Genomic DNA, 25,138 nt, shown 5'->3' with positions numbered 1-25,138 from the left:
TTCCCCCGTACTTCTAGTTGTTCACTGCTGTGAGCAACAACTTCAACAAGCTCCTCATGGCCAGGTCTGCTCTCCCTCTGATGTTGCTTCCTATGTGCGGCATCCAGAAGTGACATTGGTGGGAGCCAACGTGGTCACGAGGAGCACGTTGAAGTTGTTGTACGCGGCAGTGAACAACTAGGGATATGGGGAAAGGGAAGGGTGGGGGAAGGAGTGGAAAGGGGCGGAGAGGAGGAGGCGTGCTGGCGCCCACACCCTGATGGTGCCCGGAGCGGTGTGCCCCCCTCCCCTCCCAGTTTTCTACGCCACTGGTTTTGTTAAAAGTAAGTTTTGACGATGATCTGTGTTTAGTTGGCAATAGCTATTTTGGTTGAAAATATAACATATTTGTTTAAATATAGGTATGTTCAGAGTCTCCAGGAAATCCTTGAATTTAAGGACAAAAGTTCAGATGATGCAGAAGCTATTCACAGGTAAGTATGTGCTCAGTGGCATAGTAAGGGGGGGGGTCCGCCCCAGGCGCAGACTTCTTCAAGGTGCCAGCACCCCTCCTCCTCTCCACCTCCTCCCCCATCCCACTCCTCTCCCTGCCATGTGCGCACCCTTTCCCCTCCCCCGTACCTTTTTAACTTTGGCGTGAGCAGCCACCAATTTGCTGCCCTCTTCGATGCTCTCTGACATTACTTCTGGAACCCGCGCCTAGGAAGTGACGGAGAGAGCGCCGAAGCCAACGCGGGCAGCAAGTTGGTGGCTGCTTGCGCTGAAGTTAAAAAGGTACGGGGAAGAGGCGCGCACATGGCAGGGGGCCGGGGAAGAGGGCGAGAGAGGGGTGACACCACCCTGGGTGCCGCGCACCCTCATTACGCCACTGTATGTGCTCTTTTTTGCTACTATCACTATAATGGTGGAACATTATTTAATTGGTCCCTCCATGGCTCTTCTCTATAAATATTTCTACCACTTGCATGGTCCTCAGATACACCACCTCAGGTTTCTATTAATTCATAGCCCCAGGCTTTATGTGTGGCCTCCTTATCGGACCCACGAGTGATATGATTATTTTATATAGCTATAAATAGTTTTAATAAAGTTGATAATATAGCTTATCTTAGACGTGGTCTTCAGAACTGGGGTAGCTTAGCTGACATGTTTCACAAACAAGTTTCCTCAAGGCCACAACTACTACTACTACACAGACACAATAGTGGAATGCTGCTAACCAAGTATAATACTGCTTTTGAGGCCTTATGTTGAAACACAGATTTTAATGTTTTTAAATTAACAAGTTTTAACAGACTTGATATGTCAAGTGAAATTTTAAAATAGAAAAAGTAGGAAGAATTGTCCAGAAACAGCAGCCATTATGAAAATCATTTATGCTCCTTATTGTAAGTCTGCAATTTTGTCTTTGGGTCAAATAAACTGAGTATTGATCGCGGTCTCTTGGCTGGGATCTAAGTGCATATGAGCTATGAATACTGAATGGCCATTTGGATGAGATTGAGAACTTGTATAAATAGGAAGTTAATGCCCTACTAGGGAAGATATTGGAGAAATTGGTGCACAAGGCAAGGTTTTTATTTTGGCATCTGCGTTCCTTTTTCAGTGTGCAGACTGAGTAAGGGGGTGAAGTGGTTCCCCTTGAGTAAGTCACCCTTCTTTATGTATTCCTGTAGATTACTACATATGGTGCATATATTGGTTTAATGACCAGCATGGGAGCAAAAAGATTCAACTTGAAGAAAAGGTGTTTATTTTTTCTTTAGGGTAACTTTTTTTTTTTTTTTTAAATCTTGACTATTGATGATGCAAAAAATTTTCAGTTTTACAGATACAGTGATAACTATCCGAAATCGACATAATGATGTAATCCCAACTTTGGCCCAGGGTGTGATTGAGTACAAGGACAGTTTTGGTGTTGATCCAGTGACCTCTCAGAATGTGCAGTATTTTTTAGATCGTTTTTACATGAGTCGGATTTCAATTAGAATGCTGCTTAATCAGCACTGTAAGTACTTTCTGGTAAGAAATATTAATATTTTGTATATCTGCTCACTGTTCACTTATACTTTAATTCCTTTTAAAATAAACAATGGGTAAGGATATTCTTTTATTTTATTTTAGGGGAAATTTTTTTGGAGGGGGAATCCTTTTCAGGAACTCCAAGTAAATGGGAGCATTTTGGGGCTGATTCTACAAATGTGCTTCCTGATTGTTGGTGACAGTAGGCATCCTACTGCTGTCTGGCAGCAAATTGGGACACACAATTTTAGAAAAAAGCTCCCAGAGGCAAGACATCTACAATGTAGGCATTTATTGTGAGTGTAGGGAAAAGCATAGGAACACCTAAGCTCGCTCAAGACTGGGCGTGGGCATGGTTTTGCCTGGAAGTGGCCTTGGGCAAGTTTAAGCGGCATAGGTGTTTCCCTAGAGCCATGACAGATGCCTGAAATGTAGGCCTGCAAAATGCTGGCCTACATTTCAGATGTTAAAAGTAGGTGTGGCCAGCTGAGCTGATTGTAACAAGGAAATCTCCAGTCAGCTGACCCGGCAGGACTCCCCGAAGCTGCGACTTCAGAGAGTCAGTGCCAGCTCAGCTGATTGGGGGTGAAAATACCCCTGCTACGATCAGCTGAGCTGGCTGCAGCAGAGGATCCCTATACCCATCCTCAAAATCAGCAGGATGGATGCCCACTCCCTCCTGCCGCCAGCCCCCTTGAGCCCCCAACACCCCTCCCCAATCATTGATTGACATGAGGGACTCCCTCCTGCTATCACCCACCCTGACAACCCCTCCCCATACCTATCGAAGAAAGGCTGACCAGAGTGATGCCTACTCCTCCAGCTGGCAGGCCTGCCTCTTCAAAATGGCGGGCCTTCCCCTTCCTGGTGCTAGGGTAGGAGTGGACAAACGTATCCTACAGTATGTGCTTTGATTTTGTCCCCCCTACTAAGTGTTAATTATCCTTTCCTATCATCGATTGACCCATTTCACCTATGGCCCTCCACATCTTGGCCTGTCTCTACTGCTCCTTGTTTATCTTCACATGGCCACTTGTATTGCTGCAGCTGTTCTGTACTGCACTCCCCTTATCTTATATTTTATAGCCCTGTATCAGCAGCTAAATATCTGATATAGCTGCCTAGTCCATGCCACATGTTGATTTTTCCTTCATGCACAGGTTAAAATCTGGGCTGTCTAATGATGGTTCTTTAGCAATGTCATGGGATTACATACATTAGCTGTTGCTTCCCACTAGTTGCAAATCTGCAGAAGGGTATCACTTTAAATCTGTGAACTCGTCCCCTTCTGCAGTGGAGAACAGCTCCCTCTTCAGTTTTTCCTTCTGAAAGTAAACTCAGAGGGATGTGTTTTTCTTCCTGATCCACATAAACAGAAGCTCAGAAAGCAGAGATTCTGGTTCTACCGAGCCCCCATGACCTGGCATTATCTGCAGGTGTGGGGTTTAATGGTGTCTTCCATGGAAGTTATTCCCTGGATGAGAGTTTATATTTGCTCACTCCAGTAGTCTCCATAATGCCACTCTGCAGATGCAGCTCCACTGGACCTCGGGGGCAAAGCACAGCTTGCACTGGTGGTTCCAGGGTGATGAACTGTTGAGGGATATGCCTCTTGGGATCCATGAATCAGTGACCTTCATGACTGACGCCAGCCTGAGCAGCTGGGGGACTCACTGCTACAGTTGCCCCCTCCAGGACTGAAAGCTATTCTCTTGGCTCTGAAAGTGTTGCAATCCTTCCTGACAGGAAAGGCAGTTGGGGTGTTTCAGACAATGCTACCATGGTAGCTTATGTGAACAGACAAGGAGGCACCAGAAGCGCTCCCCTATCCCTGGAGGCACAGATGTTATTCCATTGGGCAGAAGTTTACTTGTAGGCCCCCTCAGCAGCCAACATGGCAGGGGTAAAGAATGTCCAGACTGACTTTCTCAGCAGGCAGACTCTGGATCCAGGGGAGTGGTCTCTGTCCCAGAGAGCGTTCACCCTCATTGTGCAATGCTGGGGAAGACTGGATATGGATCTAATGGCCACAGCCAAGAACACAAAGGCAGATTGCTTCTACAGTCAAAGAGCCAAACAAGGTAGTGCAGGGCTGGACGCCCTCATTCAGCCCTGGCCCTCCGATCTCCTTCTTTATGTATTTCCTCCATGGGCCATGCTGAGTCGGACATCTGTCGGATAGCGAACCATCGGAGTCTGGTAATTCTAGTAGCTCTGGCCCTGCTGGCCTTGGTATGTGTATCTGGTGCGTCTCCACAGAGGCAGGTCTCTCCAGCTGCTGGTTCACCCTAAACTCCTCATTCAGGGCCTAGTTCCCATGGAGCATCCAGTGTGTTTTGGTCTTATGGCATGACTCTTGAGTGCACGGCCCTAATTTGGAAGGGTTACTCGGAGGTTGTCGGTACGACTGTCTTTATAATGAAGAAGTTTGCAACGTTTAAGGCTTATGCAAAGACCTGGAAAGCTTTTCAGTTATGGTTCACCAAGGAACAGGTGGAATCTGAGAAGGCTCCTTTCCTGGTGATTCTAGCTTTCTTTAGAAGATGGTCTTGAAAAGGTCCAGGTTGTTTCATCTCTCAAGGTGCAAGTAGCCGGTCTTTCATGTTTTTGGGACCGGAGAGGCATGCACTCATTAGCATCTAATCCAGATGAAACTTGGATTTGAGGGGGGCATTCAGATTGCGATCCCTGTTGTGCCGCCCATTCCCATTTTGGGGCCTCAATGTAGTTCTTAAGGGCCTGTCTCAGGCTCTTTATGAGCCTCTGTTGGATGCGTCTCTCTTGGATATTATGGTTAAGACTGTTTTTGGTCACCATTTTCTCAGCAAGGTGGATCTTGGAGTTACAGGCCCGTTCCTGTAGGGAACCTTTCCTCTTGTTTATGGAGTAAGGTGTTTCTTTGTGGTTGGTGCCTACCTTCCTTCTAAAGGTACTTTATGCCTTCTATATCAGCCAAGAGGTTCGTTTACTCACTTTTCATCCCACAGGTGCGGCAAAACAAGACAAGGTTTTGTGGAAGCTGGATGTATGTAAAGTCCTCCTGCACCACTTGGAGAAGACTAATGATTCACCGACTTTCTGATCACCTTTTAGTGCTAACGAGCCACTCGGGGTGAGGCCTTGATTGCCTGATGAATTTGCATGGCAATTTCATCTTCCTACATTGCCTGCGATAAACAATCTCAATCGCAACACATTTGAGTAGAGGTGGGCTGCATCCTAGGTGGAGTCGTAGGCGGTTTTGCCTGATGAGAACTCTTGCCTTTCAAGCAGGCACAATGAATAACTAGTTGGCAAACTTTTTAAAACTTGCTTCTTCTTATTATACTTTTAGAAAATTGGTAAAAATGCAGCTGTTTGATTGATTTATATTATAAGATTTTATCGGTTTTAACTTCATTCTTCTCTCTTAATGTATTTCTGTTTAATTTCATTTTTATTCATTGTATTTTTTTTTTTTTTTTTTTACTGATTGTCCAGTACTTGTTGTAAACCGCCATGAACTATTATGGCTTTGTCGGTATATAAGAATAAATTATTATTATTGTAGAGATGCTTCTTGATCTACTCTCCACACTTCATGAAGTTCTACATTGTGGATGTGGTGGCTTGAGAGGATGCTGCTTTTGGGTCCTCAGTTCTGTGGGCAGGCTCATCTGGCACTGCTTTGATACATCAGCTAAAGTACAGAATCCCATGTCTTTGCTAAACAATGAAAGATTAGGTTCTTACCTTCCTAATTTTCTTTCTTTTAAAATACATGGGATGCCGTATGGCCCACCCTGTATGGACTTTGATTAACCTGATTTCTGCCTTGGACGTAGCCAGTGGCTGTCTCAGGACCTCTTCTCCTTTTTCTAAGATTAAGCAAAGACATTATTAAAGGAACATGGGGACTTCTAGTCCCTTTCTTCTTTGGAGGGTTTTATAGCCCCTACTGGTTGCACTTAGCAGGTTGGTTTCTAGCTATTCATGTGTGTTATTGTTGTTCAGTGTTAAATTGTTACATGTTTATTAATCATTGTTTCTTTATCATAAGTTACAGAGCAGAGCAAAATGTGGTTTGTTGCCAGGAAAGCTCCCCGTTCCCCTCCTTCTCGTTACTTCTGTTTTGGCGAAGTTCAATTGCTTTGGTTCCAACTGAAGAGGGAGCTGTTCACTTCAGAAGGGGAGAAGTTCAGAGATTTAAAATGAAACCTTTCTGCTGATTCGCAGCTAGTGGGCAGCAACAGCTAACATACGGAATCCCATGTCTTCTAAAAGAAGATTAGCAAGGTAAGAACTTAATCTTTCATTTTGTACTTCTAGCAGCTTTCCACTTCCTCGTAGGGCAGGCTCTCCCATATTTAGCAATCCAACAGTGGCAGCTCTTCTGTTAATTTTGTATGTCCTCCTATTAACGCAAAACAGGTGGCAACAATTCAGACTATGATATAATCTTAGTGTACTTTTGTTTTACTTTGGCAGAGTAAACAGGGTCGGCCTCTTTACTGACTGCACCTGAGATTAGCTGTACTGGCACTGCATCTCTACATCTGGTGCTACTGTATCTGTCTCTATGGTTCTGTTGCAACCGAATCGGTAGCATCAAAAAGATTTCAAATGGTTGCAGTACTCTTGGTCCACCACATCCCACAATAATTTGACTATAGAGATGCTTGGGAAATACTTCTTGTGCTACACTATGAGATGAGAACGAATGGTTGGCTGCAGAGTGTACCTCATGTATGCTGCCTCATTACACTAAGGAAATAATTTTTGCTGATGTGATCACATCATCACTCTTTCACTTCAGCAGCCACTGAATAACATGCATAAGCTCTAATGGACGAGGTTAATTCAATCTACTAAATCTTTGAAGATTTTGTTTGTGTTTTGTTAATGTGAACTCATTTCACTGGTTACTAAACTAGGCACTAAAGGCATACATAGTGAATTGTAAAATGTTTAAGAACATTCAAATTTATTAAAAAAAAATGAAAGTTACAAAATTATATTGTGCAATGTTTTTTTATTTAATTACAGCTCTGCTCTTTGGTGGAGAAGTTAAAGTAAATCCAGCTCACCCTAAACAAATTGGAAGCATTGATCCGAACTGCAATGTTGTTGAAGTAATCAAAGGTAAATTCTGGTGGGCATAGTGAATAAGAACTATAGAGACATATGTCAAGATTTTAGAGTGTTTGCCTTATGGAATGCTAAGAGTGCAAGTCATTGTAAATAAGGGTGTGTTATCCCTCTGAAACAGATGGAGACAAAAAATACCTCAAAGCTGGAATTCATTTCTCTTGCAGGGGGTCTGGTGCAGCTTTCAGCTCCTCAGTATTTATTAGCTATAGAGAGAGTACAGCAGGGAAGGCTTTAGGCCCAGGTTCCTGTTGGCTTGTAAACCGAGTCTGGAGTATGCTTCAGGCAGCAGTCCTTGGGACAGACTTAAAGATCTTAATCTATATACTTTGGAGGAAAGGCGGGAGAGGGGAGATATGATAGGGATGTTTAAAATGAAAAATAAAAAAATGTTATTAGCCATTTACTTAACATGGAGAAAAAGCCTCAACCTTATTTAATATTTAGATGGCAACCCAATGAGTTTTTTTAGCTGTTCAACTTCTGTTACAGAGCAGAGCAGAATGTGGTTTGTTGCGGGAAAGCTCCCCGTTCCCCTCCTTCTCTTTACTTCTGTTTTGGTGGGGTTCAATTGCTTTGGTTCCAGCTGAAGCGGGAGCTGTTCACTTCAGAAGGGGAGAAGTTCAGAGATTTGATACACAGAAGTTGAACTGCTAAACAACTCATTAGGTTGCCATCTAAATATTAAATAAGGTTGAGGCTTTTTCTCCATTTTAAGTAAATGTTTTTCATTGGGTACTTCCACCACTTGGCTAATAACATTTTTTATTTTTTGATTTATATTTTGTTATTAAATATTTTTTTTGAGAGACGTTTAAATACCTACTTAATATAAATGTGCATGAGTCGAGTCTCTTTCATTTTAAAGGAAACTCTGCAATGAGAGGGCATAGGATGAAGTTAAGAGGTGAAAGGCTCCAGAATAATCTGAGGAAATACTTTTTTTATGGAAAGGGTGGTAGATGCGTGGAACGGTCTCCTGGAAAAGGTGGTGGAAACGGAGACTGTGTCTGAACTCAAGAGGGCCTGGGATAAGCATGTGGGATCTCTTGGAGAGAGAAAGAGATAATGGTTACTGTGAATGGGCAGACAGATGGGCCATTTGGCCTTTATCTGCCGTCATGTTTCTATGATTGATTCCCTCCCCCAAGTCCATTGAGTTCCCACACTAATTTGTCCTGTTTTGGGTGATTTCCAGTATATGAGGTGTGTTGGGTTTTTTGGGGGGGGAGTGGGTCTGGTAGGAGTTGGTATTGACAGTGCATACTCCTATTATTGGAGAATAATAGAAAGGTAGAAAAATTTTAAAATAAAAATAAAGCTTGTAGCGCAGTGTGTCTTCTGGACTGCCTATTGGTCTGTTAGTGGTTCTTAATACTTTCATGGATACACACTTTGCCAGTCAGATTTTCAGGATTGTAAAACAAGGTCCAGTAGGGATGAACAGAAAACCCCAAAAGAAACCAAATTGATTAAGATGCCCTTCACTCTGCAGCACTTCCCATTCCTGCGTAGATGGGAAGCTGCAGTGTGAAGGCTTCCAGGGCAGGCCGACAGCAGAAAGATCGCATCGGTAATGCTGCTGGCTGGCAGAAGTTTTTAAATTGCAGTGCCAGAAAAGGTACTGGGGACATGGGAGACTCTCAAAGGCCATACCCAAGTCTGGATTTGAGGCTAAATTAGAGAGAGTGAGTCCAAAACCTGGAAAAACTCCCTCCAGTTCAGGAAACTGTCCGGACACCCAGACAGTCCTCTAAAAAGAGGACATGTCTGTGAAAATCTGGACTTTTGGTAACTCTACTCAAAGGTATAGTTTAATCTCATATACAGATCCCTGGAGTTTGTGGGGTCTGCTTCTTCTGGCTGGTTGTGTGTGATTCTGCTCTCGACAACACATGTAATGGTGCAAGCAGTATTTGGGCCTGGGCCTGTGCACAAATAGCCAGACACAGGCACAAAAGGTAAACATCTCTAACTCAAAAATACTGAGTCCTGTTACTTCACAGGGCCAGGCTTACAAGGAACAGTCTCTTTGCTTTGGTTTTCACCAAGATGTAGAGGAATTAATGGTGTCAGAAATGGTATTCAATTCTGATGAATCAGAAAAACTCAAAACAAATCTCTGTAACATTGGAAGATGTAATAGGTCTATTTAACAAATTGAACAGTAGCAAATCACCTGGACCGGATGGTATACATCCAAGAGTGCTGATAGAATTGAAAAATGAACTTGCAGAGCTATTAGTAATTTGTAATTTTTCTCTAGAATCTAGCATAGTACCAGAAGACTGGAGGGTGGCCAATGTGACACTGATTTTTAAAAAGGGTCTGCTAGCACACATAGTACTTTTGGATTGCCTGTAAGAGCATGCATGCATATGCATATGTATTTGTGTGTGTGTGTGTGTATATATGTATGTATGTATTTCTACTTAAGTTTCATTTAAGAATAACTTGTGACATAGGGTGTTTATTTTTTGGCTCTAGATGGCTATGAAAATGCAAGGCGACTTTGTGATTTGTACTACTTGTGCTCCCCAGAATTGGAACTTACAGAGGTTAATGGTAAGTGTTTTTATTTTTGGACTCTCCACGATGAAAATGAAACATTCAGAAATAAAAGGTAAATACCTGGGTGTTTTCTAAGATATCAAAATCATCTAAGGGGTAGTTCCATGCCTCTGGATAGAAACTGAATGTTTGATTGGATTCATATGTAGAGTGTCACAGCCATGAATTCTGTACATTTGGCAACTTGAAAAATTACCTAAACCATTTTTCACTGTTTTAAAATTTTTTAACTCAGGAAGTTTTCATAGATTAATAGTGCTCAAATCATGTGGAGTCAGATGGCTTATCTTTGTATATTCATGGATTATTTTGGAGAAAAAAAATGCAGGTTCATTATATTGTAATATGCCAGAATTGATTATTTTATTGATTATGTAAAGGTTATCATTGATTCAGTTCTCTGTTAGTCATTTGTTAATTATGATTGTTATCTCTGCTAACCAGCTGCTGCTCTTTAAGCCCATGGGTGTTATGATAAAGGGGGCCTTTTCTCTTCTGGATGACTTATTTAGGACAGAGAACAATATATGGGAGAGGGATAAGAATGAGTCCAACTTTTCTTCCTCTCTCTCCCATGGCAACATGTCTCTGTCCCTCCATGAGTCCAACTTTTCTTCCTCTCTCCTCCACCCCCATTGGCATTCTTCGCTTTCTTTGCTGTACAGTCAGTAGTGTGTTTTTTCAAGGCTTTACACCCTCTCAAACCAAATTCCAGGCACCTATGCCTCACTGTGCTTCTACTAACCATGGCTGAGCACTTGGCCTGCCACTCTCTCAGCAACGTAGGTGACGGTCTCTTCCTATTGCCAAGAGATGTGTGTCTCAACACTCTTATCTTGCCTGTAACTTATCTTTATTGGGCGACCTGAACACTGTCTATTGTGGTATGCTGCTAGGCGTGTCCCCAGAACAGAGCCTAGTTTAAATGCAAACCCTTCCCATAGGGATTTATGTAAACCTCTTTTTGATACATCTGATGCTGTTTCTTCCCTGAACTCTAGAGGGAGTCAGAGAGCACAAGTGCAGAGCGCCCATCCCCCTCTCATCTCTAGGGTTGCTGACAGGAAATCCTTCTCACCTGAGGGTTGAGGGTGGGGCTGCAAACTGTTTGCTCAGAGAATAAAGCTCCCGAAGAGTCAGTTAAAAGGAGGAGAGGCACAGAACTGGCAGCCATGCCCAGGGCTGGGAGATCCTGATAGCGGTCAACCACCGGAATGTATGGAGCTGGTGGAGGCTGGAGAGGAAGCACCTTTCACTTTGAATGAGGAACCTCTGGCTATGGAAATTGACCTGGATCCAACTGCTGCACCAGTGAATGAGATTCTTCCCATGGAAGTTTGTTCATGGAAGGCAAGCCGCTCGTGGAATCTGAGTGAGTAGATGTGACCTTACTGTATGAAGGACTTCCAAGTTTATGTTAAGCCCTGTAGGAGCTTTAGGAAACTAAGAGCTCCAGAAGATTTAAAGGACTTATTTGAATGTGTTTTTTTGTGCTTCTTTTTTGAGAGAAAAAGCCCAGGTAGTGGGGGTTCGCCTCACGTAATTTAGTGGTGGGATAGTGGTCCTTTTTGGCAGTTTGTCACCACGTGAAGCTCACTGCCTGACCAGTATTCAAGCTGCTGGAATAGTCACAGCCGTAGCTCTGACTAGTGCTACACTATCCTGTGTTCCTCCTGTCTCCTTCTTCTGTAGCACCTTGATCACTGTACTTTGATTGCATCCCACCCTCTGTGTAATCTGCCTGCTGGAATACCCCTCTTCACCAAGAACCACTATTCGAACCTGGTTTTTCTCTGACAAGGACTGTAATTTGGACTTCATTGCTATTGATGTTGCTGGTCAATCAGTTTGAATGATACCAGTTGCAGAAATCCCAGAAATTTATACTTCCCACCATGTAGTGAAGCTTAATACCGATTGGCTGCAAAAATATCTCTTCTGATTTGCTGCAAATGCTACACTGCTGATTGGTGAATGTTGATTCAATTTTCACACAAACTCTTTTTTTTTTTAATTCTTTATTTATAGTTTTAATAATTGACATTCTTACAAGTCAAACAAGAAAAATACAATGTAAAATAGAATTATAATATATCAAATTATTCAAAGTCATCTCCTTATTATTACAAAGTATAGTTAGTCCAATATATTCTGGAGGACGTAGTTAAAATAAAACTGAAATAAAACATAGGAAATTAAAGAATTGGAGGTCTGACTGCTCTTAGAACAATTCTTTTCCTGAGCTATCTTGGAAATCAGCAAAACTCATGAATTAGATACAGGCTGTTCTCTAGCTGAAATAAATTTAAACAGCTGTTGTGGTTCATAGAAAACATATCTATTTTCTTTATATACCAATACGTACTTGCAGGGGTATCTTGGAGCAAAAGTTGCCCCTAAACGAACTACCTGAGGTTTCAAAATGAGAAATTGTTTCCTTCTCTTTTGGGTGGAACGAGAAACATCTGGATACATTCTTATGATATTCGTCATAAAAGGAACATCTTAAGCATACATTCTCTATCAGAGTCAACAGCAAACTGTACAATTAATGTGGCTGAAACCTGAACCTCTATATCTGACCTCTCTAGGAAATTCGTCAGACTCAAACTATCAGCAGATACATTCTGCTGGTTAGGATTTTGAGATTTAGCTTTCATAGGAAGGTAGTAAATTTTTTGAGAGAGGTGGGTATGAGGTTTCAGGCACTTTCAGAATTTCACTCAAATATCTTTTAAACATTACTAAGGCAGTTATAGTTTAGGAAAGTTATTAACCCCGAGATTACATCTCCTAATAGAATTTTCCATAATTTCTTGCTTGAAGTGCAAATTAGCACTGTACTTAGCCCAAGTTAAAGTTTGTAATTCCAAGGATTTTGTCTTAGTCTCCAGTGGTCACGATCCCCTCCCACCACCCAAAGAGCAAAAATAAAAACCCCAAACCAGTAGGCTTTCCATCAGCTAACCGTGGCAAAGGAATCCCCATCAGCTGAGCTGGTTTCAGGGATTCCTGGCAACTCAGCTGATGGGGATTCCTCCTGCCAAGATCAGCTAATCTGTGGAGAACTACACCCCTTCCCCTGAACATCCTCATCATCTTGGACCTCCCTGAAATCCCTCCGTCATCCCGGACCTGCCAGACATCCCTTGACATCCTGCTGAAACCCCGCTATCCCCTGTCATCTCCTCCCCCTCCCCCACATCCCCCCAAAATTCCTGGGCCCCCTTCCACATACTCGGATCCCCATACATTCGGATAAGAAAACGGCAGGAGGGAAGCTCACTCCCTCCTGCCTACAGGGCTGTGTGCTGCAAATGACGGGGCTTCCCCCTCTCATCACTGGAAAGTGCAGCAATTAGAAAAAAAAAAGGTAATCAGACAGCCTGAACTCAATAGACCTCTCCAAATAATGAACAAGACCTCCGGACATCCAATTTGCATAAGATCTGATCTTTGCACTCCAAACCTGTTGGATGAAATGCAGGCAACCTAACCTCCTGGTTGACATGGAAAGCCGAGACCGTCGTCAAGAAGGAAAATACAGTATGGAGGAAAACAACCACATTCATAATAGGGAGAAAGGATTCCCTACACCAGAAAAACACAGTTTTGATCATCCAGCAGCACCCCTTCTCTGCTCCCCCCCTGTCCATCAGCAGCCCTTCTCCCTTCGTTTTACCTCCCCCATGTCCAGCAGCACCTCTTCCCTGTTCCCCCCTGTCCAGCAGTAGGCCTTCTCCCTTTCTTTTACCTACCCCCCTGTCCAGCAGCACCCCTTACCCGATCCCCCTGTCCAGTAGTACCTTGTCCTTTCCCTGCTCCCCCTGTCCAGCATCCGCTAGCCCGGGCAGCTTCGGGGCTTTTGCTAGGCCAGCCCACCTCGCATTATCGAAGTGGGCCGACCTAGCAAATGCCCCACGGCTGCTTCGTTTGCTGATCTGGGGGGTGAGAAGAGGTGTCCCAGCAGCAGCAGTGCAGGAGTCACTGCTGAAATCGCTGCACACACTGCAAGCTGGCGCACGCGCCTCAAGCCGTCACATGCACCTCAAATAGAATACGGCCACGGAGGCACACACCATGGTGGCAGGGATTACGGCCTAAGTGCGCACGCGCACTTAGGGTTTTATTATATAGGATTTTAGTCTTAGATTTCTATTGTGATTAGTAATATTGTTTTAGAAAATTGCTGCACCTGACATGAGTTTTAGACTTTTACAATATGTTAGGATAAGATTTGAAAGTGTAATGTGTTCAGATCTGTTAATAACCTATGAACACGGTGTAATTTATTTTTGTTTTGTTTTCCAGCAAAATCAGCAGGACAGTCAATACAAGTGGTATATGTACCATCCCATCTATATCACATGGTTTTTGAGCTTTTTAAGGTTTGTATATTGCAATTACAAGTCTTCATTCTTAATTCATTTGAAACAGAGTTGTCATTACTGTTTGAATTTGTCTATAACTTCTCCAGATCCTTGAAGTTCTGTGAATAGGCATCAACATATACTAGTATACTTCAGCTTGGGTTTCCCTGAACTTTATTCAAAAGGTCCAGAATAGTAGGTCCCTTTTAGCACTACTTGTCGGTAAGAATAAGATACACAATGCTGAACTCCTATACTGTTCTCATAAGACTGAGAGTTTGGGTACATGACTCAAAATCTGTCAGATGTACAGTGCTAGAAGGGAACATACATTCTGGAAGTGGGCCAGGCAGCGTGCATAAGGAAAAGGAATGGGGGAAATGATAAATTAGGGGAAGGTGGAGTGTTCATTTTTAGGTGAGCACTCTACACTCCTGGGAGATCTAAAGAGATTGGTTCCCAGAGGTTCATGGAAGTGCACCTTAATTGATAAGTTGAAAACCATCTGTACATTCAATTATATTTCTAGTTCAATAGGAGCGTCAGTCTTGAACCAATGGGTTTATGCACCTCAACCCTCGGGGTGTGTATAGAGAGTCTCATTTGCTGCACCTCCCTTCTCCTTGGGCTGTTGTATACTCGTTATTATCTCTACACGTGAGGTGGTAGGAGCCTGTCTGTTCTGCTTGTTTCTTTTTTCAGGTTTTTATCTGCTCAAGAGGCATTTTGGTGCTGCAGAGACTCCACAGTCTTGGGACATCTCTGGCTGTGGGAGAACACAGACTTTCAGGTTAGAAGTAGCAATAGAAGTCTGTAGCCAAGGGGCAGACTGCTTTGCAGTTCATCCACTTAGTCAGCCTGGACTAACAGTCCGGGAGCTCAGGGACCGATCCCTTGAGAGCAAGACTCGCCCCAGGTTCTCTCCGCAGTGGGCTTTAGTGCAGGCTGAGCAGCTCTCTAGGACTGGGGCTGACTGCATTCCTTCCCCCCCTCAGTGTGCAAATGAGTTTTGGAAGGGATTGAGATCTCGGCCCAACTGGAGGGACTAAGAAGCAGACTGAAGAAGCAAGCAGTCCAGTTTCCAGGCTTGCCTGAGGCAGAGGTTTCCTTTTCAGCTGGCTGCAGTGTTAACCTAGGAAGCTCCTAGCACAGCATGGGGGAATATGTGGCAGAGTGGTTAGAGCTACAGCCTTAGCCTGGGGTTGTGGGTTTAAATCCCACACTGCTCCTTGTGTCACTTAATTCTCCACTGTCCCAGGTATATTAGATAGATTGTAAGCCCACCCGTACAGATAGGGAAAATATTTGAAGTTACCTGAATGTAAACTGCTTTGAGTGTGGTTATATAACTATAAAAAAGCGGTATACAAGTCTCAATCTTATGGCACAGTTACAGTTATTTTATTTGATATACTGCAATTTTTAACAAAAAAAAGTTAAGCCAAAGCAGTTTATACAAGTAAAAACAATGGGTTAAAATAAAAGACAAACAAGGTAAAAAGACTAAAACAAATAAACAAGAACAAATGGGGTTCCAGGGGAGGAATGGCTTACAATATTTGTAGGGAAAAAAAAACAAAAAAGAAAGTAAGAAATCATAAAAGTTTACATATTTACCAAAGGTAAATAGATCTATAGCAAACCTGAATGAAATGCCTTTTTGAAATAATAAGCTTTAAGTTGTGACTTGAAAGTCTTAAGAGATTTTTCTGACCTTAGATAAAACAGTAGTGAGTTCCAAAGTCTTGGTGCCATCTTTGAAAAGCTAGAATGCTGATTAGTGTCAAGAAATATTTGTTGAAAAGATGGCACAGATAACAGATGCTGAGAAGAACAAAGGTCCCTTATTGGCGAATAGAGGGAATCGGATGATTAAATAGGAATAAAGGAAGCCCGGAAGACTGTATATGAAATGTAAGAACATTATATTTAAATGGGATCATATAAGCTATCAGAAGCATGTGTTCAGTTTTGAATAAAGGGGTTTTAAGACCAGATTTTAAACCATTCTTCCGATATGTGAAAGGAAAGCAGCCGGCGAGGGAGGAGATGGGACCTCTGGATAAGGGCAACAAGAAAGGAGTGGTGAAGGAGGAAAAAGAGGTGGCTGACAGACTAAACATGTTCTTCTCATCGGTCTTTACAAGAGAAGACGCATCCAACGTGCCAGAACCGGAAAAAATCTTCAGGGGAGTTCAAGAGGGAAAATTATCATGCATAGAGATAAAACCTCGAAGACGTACTCAAGCAGATAGATAGACTAAAAGCTGACAAATCTTTGGGCCCAGACGGAATCCACCCGAGAACACTGAAAGAGCTCAGAGACGAAACAGCGGAGTTACTGCAGCAGATTTGCAACCTAACCTTGAAAACAGGGGTAATCCCGGAGGACTGGAGGATAGTGAATGTAACACCTATCTTCAAAAAGGGATCGAGAGGCGACCCAGGAAACTACAGACCAGTAAGCTTAACCTCAGTTCCCAGGAAGATGGCCGAATCATTGATCAAGGAAGGTATCAATGAGCATTTAGAAAAAAATAATCTGATGAGAACAAGCCAGCGTTGAAGCCCAGCTGCAGGTCAAGGACCAAAGCTCCAACAAATGTAGGTCCTGTGTCATACTATCGGGTGAATTGCCGTCTCTCACTATATTGCATAGTTTGGCGTCATCAGCAAATAACGTTATCTTACCTTGAAGCCCCTGAGTTAGGTCGTTGATGAAAATATTAAATAAGATGGGCCCAAGTACCGAGCCCTGGGGCACACCGCTAGTCACATTCTCCCAGTCTGAGAACTTCCCATTTATGCCCACTCTCTGCCTTCTGTTCTCCAGCCATTTGCCTATCCATCTTAGTATATATCCTTCTATTCCATGGCCTTGCAGTTTCCTGAGGAGGGTTACATGTGGAACCTTGTCGAACGCTTTCTGAAAATCCAAGTATATAATATCCACCGGTTCTCCATTATCACCACCTGGCATTCTTACACCTAAACCTCTCTCCTCTCTTACTTATATAATTCCATTGGATTTCCGTTCCTTCCCTAACCATGTAAACCGTGCCGAGCTCCATCAGTGGAGATGATGCGGTATATAAATCCAAGATTTAGTTTAGTTTAGTTTAGTTTATCGATTTGTCTGTTCACTGTCTCAAAAAAATTGAAGTAGGTTCGTCAAACATGACTTCCCTTTCCTGAATCCATGTTGGCTGTCTCTCATCAGGTCGTGTGTGTCTAAGTACTGGGTTATGCTATCCTTGATCAGCGCCTCAACCATCTTCCCAGAGACTGACGTGAGACTCACAGGTCTATAGTTGCCTCTTGATCCTTTTTAAATATCAGCAGGACGTTCGCTATCTTCCAGTCGTCCGGTATCTGTCCTGTTTTGATTGACAGTTTGGCAAGTTTTTGCAATAGTTCTCCGATTTCCACTTTTAGCTCTTTCAAGACTCTCAGATGAATTCCGTCCAGTCCAGGAGACTTGTCACTTGAGTTTGTCGATCTAGTGGTAAATCTGGTCCAAGTCCACTTCTACTGTGGTAAGGCTGTCCTCTGTTATTCCTTTGAACACTTTCACTTCTTCTGGAGGTGACCAATGAGTTCCAGCTGTCTGATCACTTCTTTGTGCTTATGAATGCGACATGTCTAGGGAGACCAGCATCTAAAGCGACCCTATCCAGGTGAATCAGGATAGTCATATCTTCCGCCTATATTGGAAGTGGAAAGCAGTCTCCAGTGGCAGTGAAGGCGCACTCCACCCACAGTGTGGTGTCCTCTTGGGCAAGGTCTAGAGCAGTCTCACCTGCGGAGATTTGCCGGCCACTTGGTCCAATCTCCACACACTCACTAAGTTTTACAGAGTGTATGTAGCAGCCGAGCTGGACACGCTTTTGGGTCCTCAGCACTTGCAGCAGACTCAACTGGCCCACCCTAGGAAGTGGGAACTGTTCTGATACATCCTTCTGGTCAAGACTACTAGTCCTGTTGCACAAAAAGGAAAGATTAAGTTCTTACCTTGTTAATCTTCTTTCTTGTAAACAGAAATGGTAGTATTGATGCCTGTCTTGTCAGATGTATACTATTCTGGTTTCTGTTTCAGACATGCCTGCTTAGTCAAATGTTTTGTTTTTATTGCCTGCCGGTAGAGTTGGGAATGAAGGGACTCATTGTAAATACTGAGCAACAGAACTGTTGGTGCAGATGGCTCACAGGTAGGTGGCTCCTTTTGTTTCTACCTTATTTTATTTAGTAGTGGTTTAAAAGTGGAAAAGGTTTTTGAATTGGTTCGAAACCTTTTATTTAAAAGATCTGTGCAGAATAATGTTTCATCAGATTGGCGCCCAGGAGACAGAGTCCCAGAAAGTTTTCTGCTATCATAATTGTTGTTTAATGTTTATCTTAGATCACTGGGCAAGGTTTTTGGGGTTTGTTTTTTTTCTAGTATGGCTATTTGTATCTTAATCTTTTATGCCAATGATATTTCTGTTGATTCCAGTAGTAGAAAGTTTTGATGATATGTCATTGTCTATTTAAAAAAAAAAAAAAAAGTAGGTATGTATGTATAATATATATAATATACACACAAGGGAGAGAGAGAAAAGAGTTTGTAACATTGATGTCTGAGATTAATCTTTTGGAATTCTCCCCATAGATGATTTTATGGACCATGCACACAATTTTGTACTAAATTCTTTTTCTTATGGACAGCCAGTGTAGTTCCCTTAAGAGCGGAGTAACTCTCTTCAACTTGCTTCACCGGAAGATTAGTCTGGTGGCCGTAGTTAGGAGTAGCTGCAATCTTCCACATTCCTTATCAGTAATACCACAATACAAGGAATTACAGTAATCTAAGGGAGCAGGACCACTTGTGCTATTGTCCTGAAGTTGGCCTGACTCAGAACAGATCTAATCGCTCTCAATTGCCTCAATCTGAAGAAAAATTTCCTAACCAGTGAATTAATTTGGTCAGCAAAGGTAAGATATGAGTCTATAACTACACCCACCACCTTTGATGTTCTCTCAATTTTTTTTTTTTTTTTTTTTTAGTTTTTCTCCAGTTACCAGCAACAATTCTTCATAAAGCAAGGAGTTGTAGTTTCTGAACCAGAGGACCTTTGTCTTCAGTTTGTTGAGTTTGAGAGAGGTTTTTTTTTGTCCATACACTGAGGTCTTCAACCACCCTTCCTATATATTGGATGGTGGCCTCAAAGGTATCTTTGATTGGACATAATAGGAAGATATCGTCTGCATAGGAGAATATGTTTATTTGTGGATATGATAATTTCCTTCCTAATGCTCTGAGGGAAGAAGACAGTGGTGAGCCCTGCGGAACTCTACAGAAGGCCTTCCAGGCCTGAGATTTGTCATTGCCTTTCCTTACTTCATATGTTCTGTTGGACAAGAATTCCATGAACCATTTCATTACCAAGCAAGAGAGCGGTTCACTGCATTGAATGCAGCTGAAATGTCGAACAACAGAAGCACTGATTGTATGCCTTTGATTAGGTATGATTTGGCCTTTGATGTCAGTTCCAGCAGTAATGATTCTGTACTATGCATGGATCTGAACCCATGTTGCGAGTTGTGGAATGCATTTACCTTGTATAAGAAGTCAGATATCTGGAAGTTGACACAAAACTCTATAGCAGCTTTAAAGGCCATGGAATTACTACTACTGGTCTAAAGTTTTCTGTTTTGGTTAGGTCTTCCCCATGCAGCCTTAGGAATCGGAGTCAGCGTAGGAGAAAAGGATTTTGGGTACAGACCTTGCTCCAAACTCATATTTACAATGTTGATTAGCCACTCCAGAAATGTGGAGGGAACATGAGTCAGCAGATTAGATGGGCAGATGTCTATACAGCATTTCTCTTTGATTAGTTTATTTAGTAAATCAGAGATTGTATCTGGGATAACGGGGTTGAATTTGTTCCAGCACTTATCGGTTGGATCATCTGTTTCTTCATCTTTGGTTGACTGGTCCAGTTCAATGCAGTTATCCAGTATGTGTGTAAATGAATTTTTAAATGACTTTACCTTGTGTTGGAAATAGTTGGCCAAATTGTCAGTATCAGGTTGTTGTACTTTGGGATCAGTTAGTAACTCTTTAGTGGATATAAGCGAGCTGAAAATCTTAAGACATCCTCTCACTGAGGATGTCTTCCCAGGAGCTTCTGTCTAGGAGAGAGGGGTTAGGATGGCTGTTAGAGATTCAGTGCTTAGCTATATTGGTAACTGGTGGTCATGGTAATCATTTGGTCACTTGCCTGCCTGGTGCAAAAGTGACAGACTTCACGCATCACCTAGCTATAAGATATTAGATTATTCTGGGGAGGAGCCAGCTGTCTTGATACATTTGGTTGTTAACAACATAGGAAAATATGGTAGGGAGGTTTTGAAAGCCAAATTAGGCTCATTGAAAATTAAATCCAGAACCTCCAGGGTAACATTTTCAGAAATGCTCCCTATTCTATTTGCAGGACTCAAGAGGTAGGCAGAGTTCTGGAGTTTCAATGTGTGAATAAGAGAGTGCAGGGATAAGTGATTTAGATTTGTTAGAAACTGGGCAACATTCTGAGGAAGAGAGAGCCTATATTTTAAAAAGATGGGTCCTCTTTATCCAGGATGGAACCAGGCTGCTTAACATTTTAAAAAGGAGAACACATTAGTCCCTTTTATCAAAGACTTCACTGGCTGCCCCTGGAAGCACAAGTTTTGTTTAAATTTTTTTTGCCTTTGTTATAAATCAATTTTTGGCCTGGCCCCTATGTACCTGGTTTCTCGATTTAATCTGGACAGTTCTATTAGGACCACATGCAGAATTCATATGTTCACCTATCCATATTTAAAGGACTGCCGCTACAAAAGCTTCCTGGACAGAACTCTTGCCTCCCAGGCAGGTAAATGGAACGACTGGCTGGGTAACATTATCATGCATTCCTCATCATACTTCAATTTTAGAAAATCAATAAAAATGAATTTGTTTAATCAATTGTAACCTAAGAATCTTAGTGTATCACTACTCCCAACCCGTACCTTATATTCGATGACTTTGTATTGTAACCACTTCACTGATTGTCCAGCATCTCTTGTTGTAAACCGCCTCGAACTATCATGGCTTTGGCGGGATATAAAATTTATTATTATTATTCTCCCAGATTCTAGTTTAAAAATTGCTGTGTTGCTCAGTAGTGCATAGTTCAAAGTGAAATATCTCTAAAAGATACTATAAAAACAGGGAAGTTAGGTCATCCTGATGGAGGTTGCAACAAAGGGCTCCTTTTATCAAGCCGCGCTAGCAGTTTAATGTGCGTAATACCGCACGCTAAACTGCCAGCCGCGCTAGCCGCTAACGCCTCCCTTGAGCAAGCGGTAGTTTTTAGGCAAGCGCGGGGGTTAACATGTGATGAAAAGTCACGCACGTTAACCCCCGCTAGCACGACTTGATAAAAGGCAAAAGTAAGCTAGGAGCCTTTAAGGGGAGAGCAAAGTAAAATTAGCAAATTATCCCTGCTGGTTATTAAATAGCTTGTAGATACCCTCCCCCCCAAAAAAAAAAAAAAACAAACAACAACACAACAACAACAAAAAAAAAACAAAATATACTGTGAAAAGTCTTTTTATACAAGTGCCAGAAGCCTAAAATATATGAGGAGAATTTAGAGTATATAGCATTAAAAGAAGAGGTCGATTTACTAGGCATGTCAGTGTTCTGATGGAAGGAGGATAGCCAATGGGACATGGGAGGTGGCAGCAATATATGTTGGTGGGAATTGGATCAAACGGAATAAATTTCTTGTAGGAAACAGTAACCTGGAATCCTTACAGATAGAAATTATTTGTTTGAAGAGAGAGAGAATACAGGCAGGGTTATACTACCATCTGCTAGGCCACAAAGAAAATACGGATGATAAACTGTTAACAGAAATTAGGAAGCAGACAAATTTGGCAACATAATGATGGAAATGGGGAAATGTTAGGGAAGTAAAGTTCCTAGTTGAAATAAATGACTGCTTCATGGAGCAGCTGGTTCACTGTTCCTAAGTGGCTACATTCTACTCTATTCAGGATTTTATAGACTTCAATCGTATCTCCCTTTAGCCATTTCTTTTCCAAGCTGCAGAGCCCTAACCTCTTAAGCCTTTCCTCATTTAATAATAATAAACTTTATTTTTCTATACCGCCATAGTCAGATGACTTCTAGGCGGTTTACAATGAAAGAAGGCTGGACAATCAGCGAATTACAGAAAGCATGAAGATAAATGATTACATAAGAAATTGGAGTTACATGGGGAAAGTATACATGAGAGATTGGGGTTACCTGAGAGATTAAATTAGGGTTTGCAGAGGGGAGATAATAGTGAGAGAGCGTCGTCTGTTTAGGTAATGCAGCTAGACTCAACACTTATGCTGATATAGATTGCCCCAAATCCAAACAACCTTCAGGAGCTATTTTTGTCATTTTGCAACTACAGTGCCTCTCTCCATACATTGAGAAGGCAAGGCAATTTAAATTGAATCAGGTTGGGCAGACTGGATGGACCATTCGGGTCTTTATCTGCCGTCATCTACTATGTTACTATGTCATAAGAATAGCCTTACTGGGTCAGACCAGTGGTCCATCAAGCCCAGTAGTCCGTTCTCATGGTGGCCAATCCAGGTCCCTAGTACCTGGCCAAAACCCAAGGAAGTAGCAACATTCCATGCTACCAATCCAGGGCAAGTAGTGGCTTCCCCTATGTCTTTCTCAATAACAGACTATGGACTTTTCCTCTAGGAAATTGTCCAAACCTTTCTTAAAACCAGCTACGCTATCTACTCTTACCACAACCTCTGGCAATGCGTTCCAGAGCTTAACTATTCTCTGAATAAAAATATCCTCCTATTGGTTCTAAAAGTATTTCCCTGTAACTTTATTGAGTGTCCCTTAGTCTTTGTAATTTTAGATAGAGTGAAAAATCGATCCACTCCTACCCGTTCTAATCCACTCAGGATTTTGTAGACTTCAATCATATCTCCCCTCAGCCGTCTCTTTTCCAAACTGAAGAGCCCTATCTTTTGTAGTCTTTCCTTATAAGAGAGGAGTTCCATCCCCTTTATCATCTTGGTCACTCTTCTTTGAACCTTGTCTAGTGCCACTATATCTTTCTTGAGATAAGGAGACCAGAACTGAACACAATGCTCCAGATGAGGTCGCACCATGGAGCAATACAGGGGCATTATAACATTCTTAGTCTTGTTAATCAACCCTTTTTTAAAATACTTCCTAGTATCCTGTTTGCTTTTTTAGCCACCACCACACAGTGGGCAAAAGGTTTCATCGTATTGTCTAAGATGACACCCAGATCCTTTTCTTGGGTGCTAACCCCCCAGGTCTTGTTATCATAGCATGAACCAATGTGACATCAAAACTAGGATTACTATAATGCTTCTACACTGGTCTGACTATAAAGGGTTTGCACCTGCTCCAGTTGATTCAGAATACTGCAACAAGACAGAGAGAAGACTGTAAGCAATGTGATCATAAAACACAATTTCTGCAAAAACTTAACTGGCTACAAGTACAATTCTGGGCTTAATTTAAAGCTCTGTGTATTATTTTAAAGACCTTTAAAGGAAAATGGGCCAAAGTACTTGAACAAGATCTCCTTCTACACACCTCCAAGGCCACTAACATCCTCCCAAGGAATATTCCTAATATCCTATCCGTAGGACATCAAGCCACGTGATATCCTTCCAGTGAGCTTTTTCTGAACTAGTCCCCATACCTGTCAAAACAGCGGGGGTTGGAACAGAATATCTGTATATAATAATTTGAGAGAGAGTACTTGTATTAAAATGTTGGATAGATGTAGGACAGTGTTTCCCAAGTCAGTCCTGGAGTACCTCCTTGCCAGTCAGATTTTCAGGATAGACACAACAAATATACATGAAAGATTTGCATATAATTGAACATGCATGAAACTGACTTGCATATACTGCTTCCATTATATACAAATCTTTCATGTATACTTGTGGCTATCCTGAAAACCTGACTGGCAAGGGGGTACTCCTGGACTGACTTAGGAAACACTGATGTATAACTCTTAACTTGTTGAGTCAGATGTTCTATAGCTAGGTTGAATAAAAAGGGAATACTCCACTGCCATTTTCCTTTTGGAAAGTGAAATTCATTAACTCTGATTTGGGTACACAGATTTACATAGTTTTGATCCATCTACAAAACTAGAAGGGAGACCATACTTACAAAGGACAGGCAAAACAGGCAAGGAAAACAGTTGTATAATAACTAGAACTGAGATCTTGTTAGCTTGTGCTAATCATATAACATTAAAGAGCTGGCTCATTGTAGTAAAAATCTGCCTTAAATGAAATCAGTCTGATCTTAATCTATAAATAAGGACACTGTTTTCTATTCTAAGTTGTAGAATCTTAACTAAGCTTCTTTTTTTTTCTTTTTTTCCAGAAGTGGAATTTGTACTGTGTTAAATGATTATACTGTAAAAAGTACAATTGTAATTTCAATATATTGTTCCTGGTTTGTTTATTCTTTTTTTTTAAGAATGCAATGAGAGCTACCATGGAATTCCATGCTGACAAATGCGTTTACCCTCCAATTCAAGTACTTGTTTCTTTGGGCATTGAGGATTTGACTGTTAAGGTAATCAATATCCCTTCATCAAAATAATCAAAAGTATTGCCTCAGAATGGTCATGAAGTGTATATCTTTTCTTAGTTTGGGGAAGATTCAGCAAGAGGTTAGACAGAACAGTGGATTCCCAGGCAGTACAAGGCTATATAAGGAGCCATACATGGAGAGAAGATCTCATGCTATCCAGCAGTTAAAAAAGTCAACTAGCAAAATGAAATATACTAGTGAGTTGTGCAATAAAAAATTAAGAACCACTCTACCTGAACAGATGATGATATTGTAAAAGTATATTTATTGTGGCTAATGTATATCAACTTAAGTGCTCCAAATTTTCATTAGAAACATAGCTGAAGAAATTCTTTCTGAAGCTTGAAAGCTCATATGACACTAAAATGTAAAACCT

The 25,138-nt window shown here is 41.8% G+C and overlaps 1 protein-coding gene across 2 annotated transcripts in view; it reads left to right on the top strand.

The window, feature by feature from the left end:
• PDK1 (pyruvate dehydrogenase kinase 1) overlaps window positions 1–25,138 on the top strand; it is a 52,480-nt gene that overhangs the window by 13,070 nt on the left and 14,272 nt on the right. Inside the window, exons 3-8 of one of the 2 annotated variants that reach the window (XM_033947003.1) lie at window positions 402–473; window positions 1,824–2,008; window positions 7,048–7,143; window positions 9,637–9,714; window positions 14,032–14,108; window positions 24,646–24,744. In XM_033947003.1, the coding sequence (XP_033802894.1) occupies window positions 402–473; window positions 1,824–2,008; window positions 7,048–7,143; window positions 9,637–9,714; window positions 14,032–14,108; window positions 24,646–24,744 (607 nt within the window). The remainder of the gene's footprint in view (window positions 1–401; window positions 474–1,823; window positions 2,009–7,047; window positions 7,144–9,636; window positions 9,715–14,031; window positions 14,109–24,645; window positions 24,745–25,138) is intronic. The other variant, XM_033947004.1, reaches the window with a different exon arrangement.

Source organism: Geotrypetes seraphini, chromosome 5 (genome assembly GCF_902459505.1).
Source record: "Geotrypetes seraphini chromosome 5, aGeoSer1.1, whole genome shotgun sequence".
Taxonomy (NCBI): domain Eukaryota; kingdom Metazoa; phylum Chordata; class Amphibia; order Gymnophiona; family Dermophiidae; genus Geotrypetes; species Geotrypetes seraphini.
The sequence above is the reverse complement of the archived record's forward strand: the minus strand, read 5'-3'. Positions and strand labels throughout refer to the sequence as shown.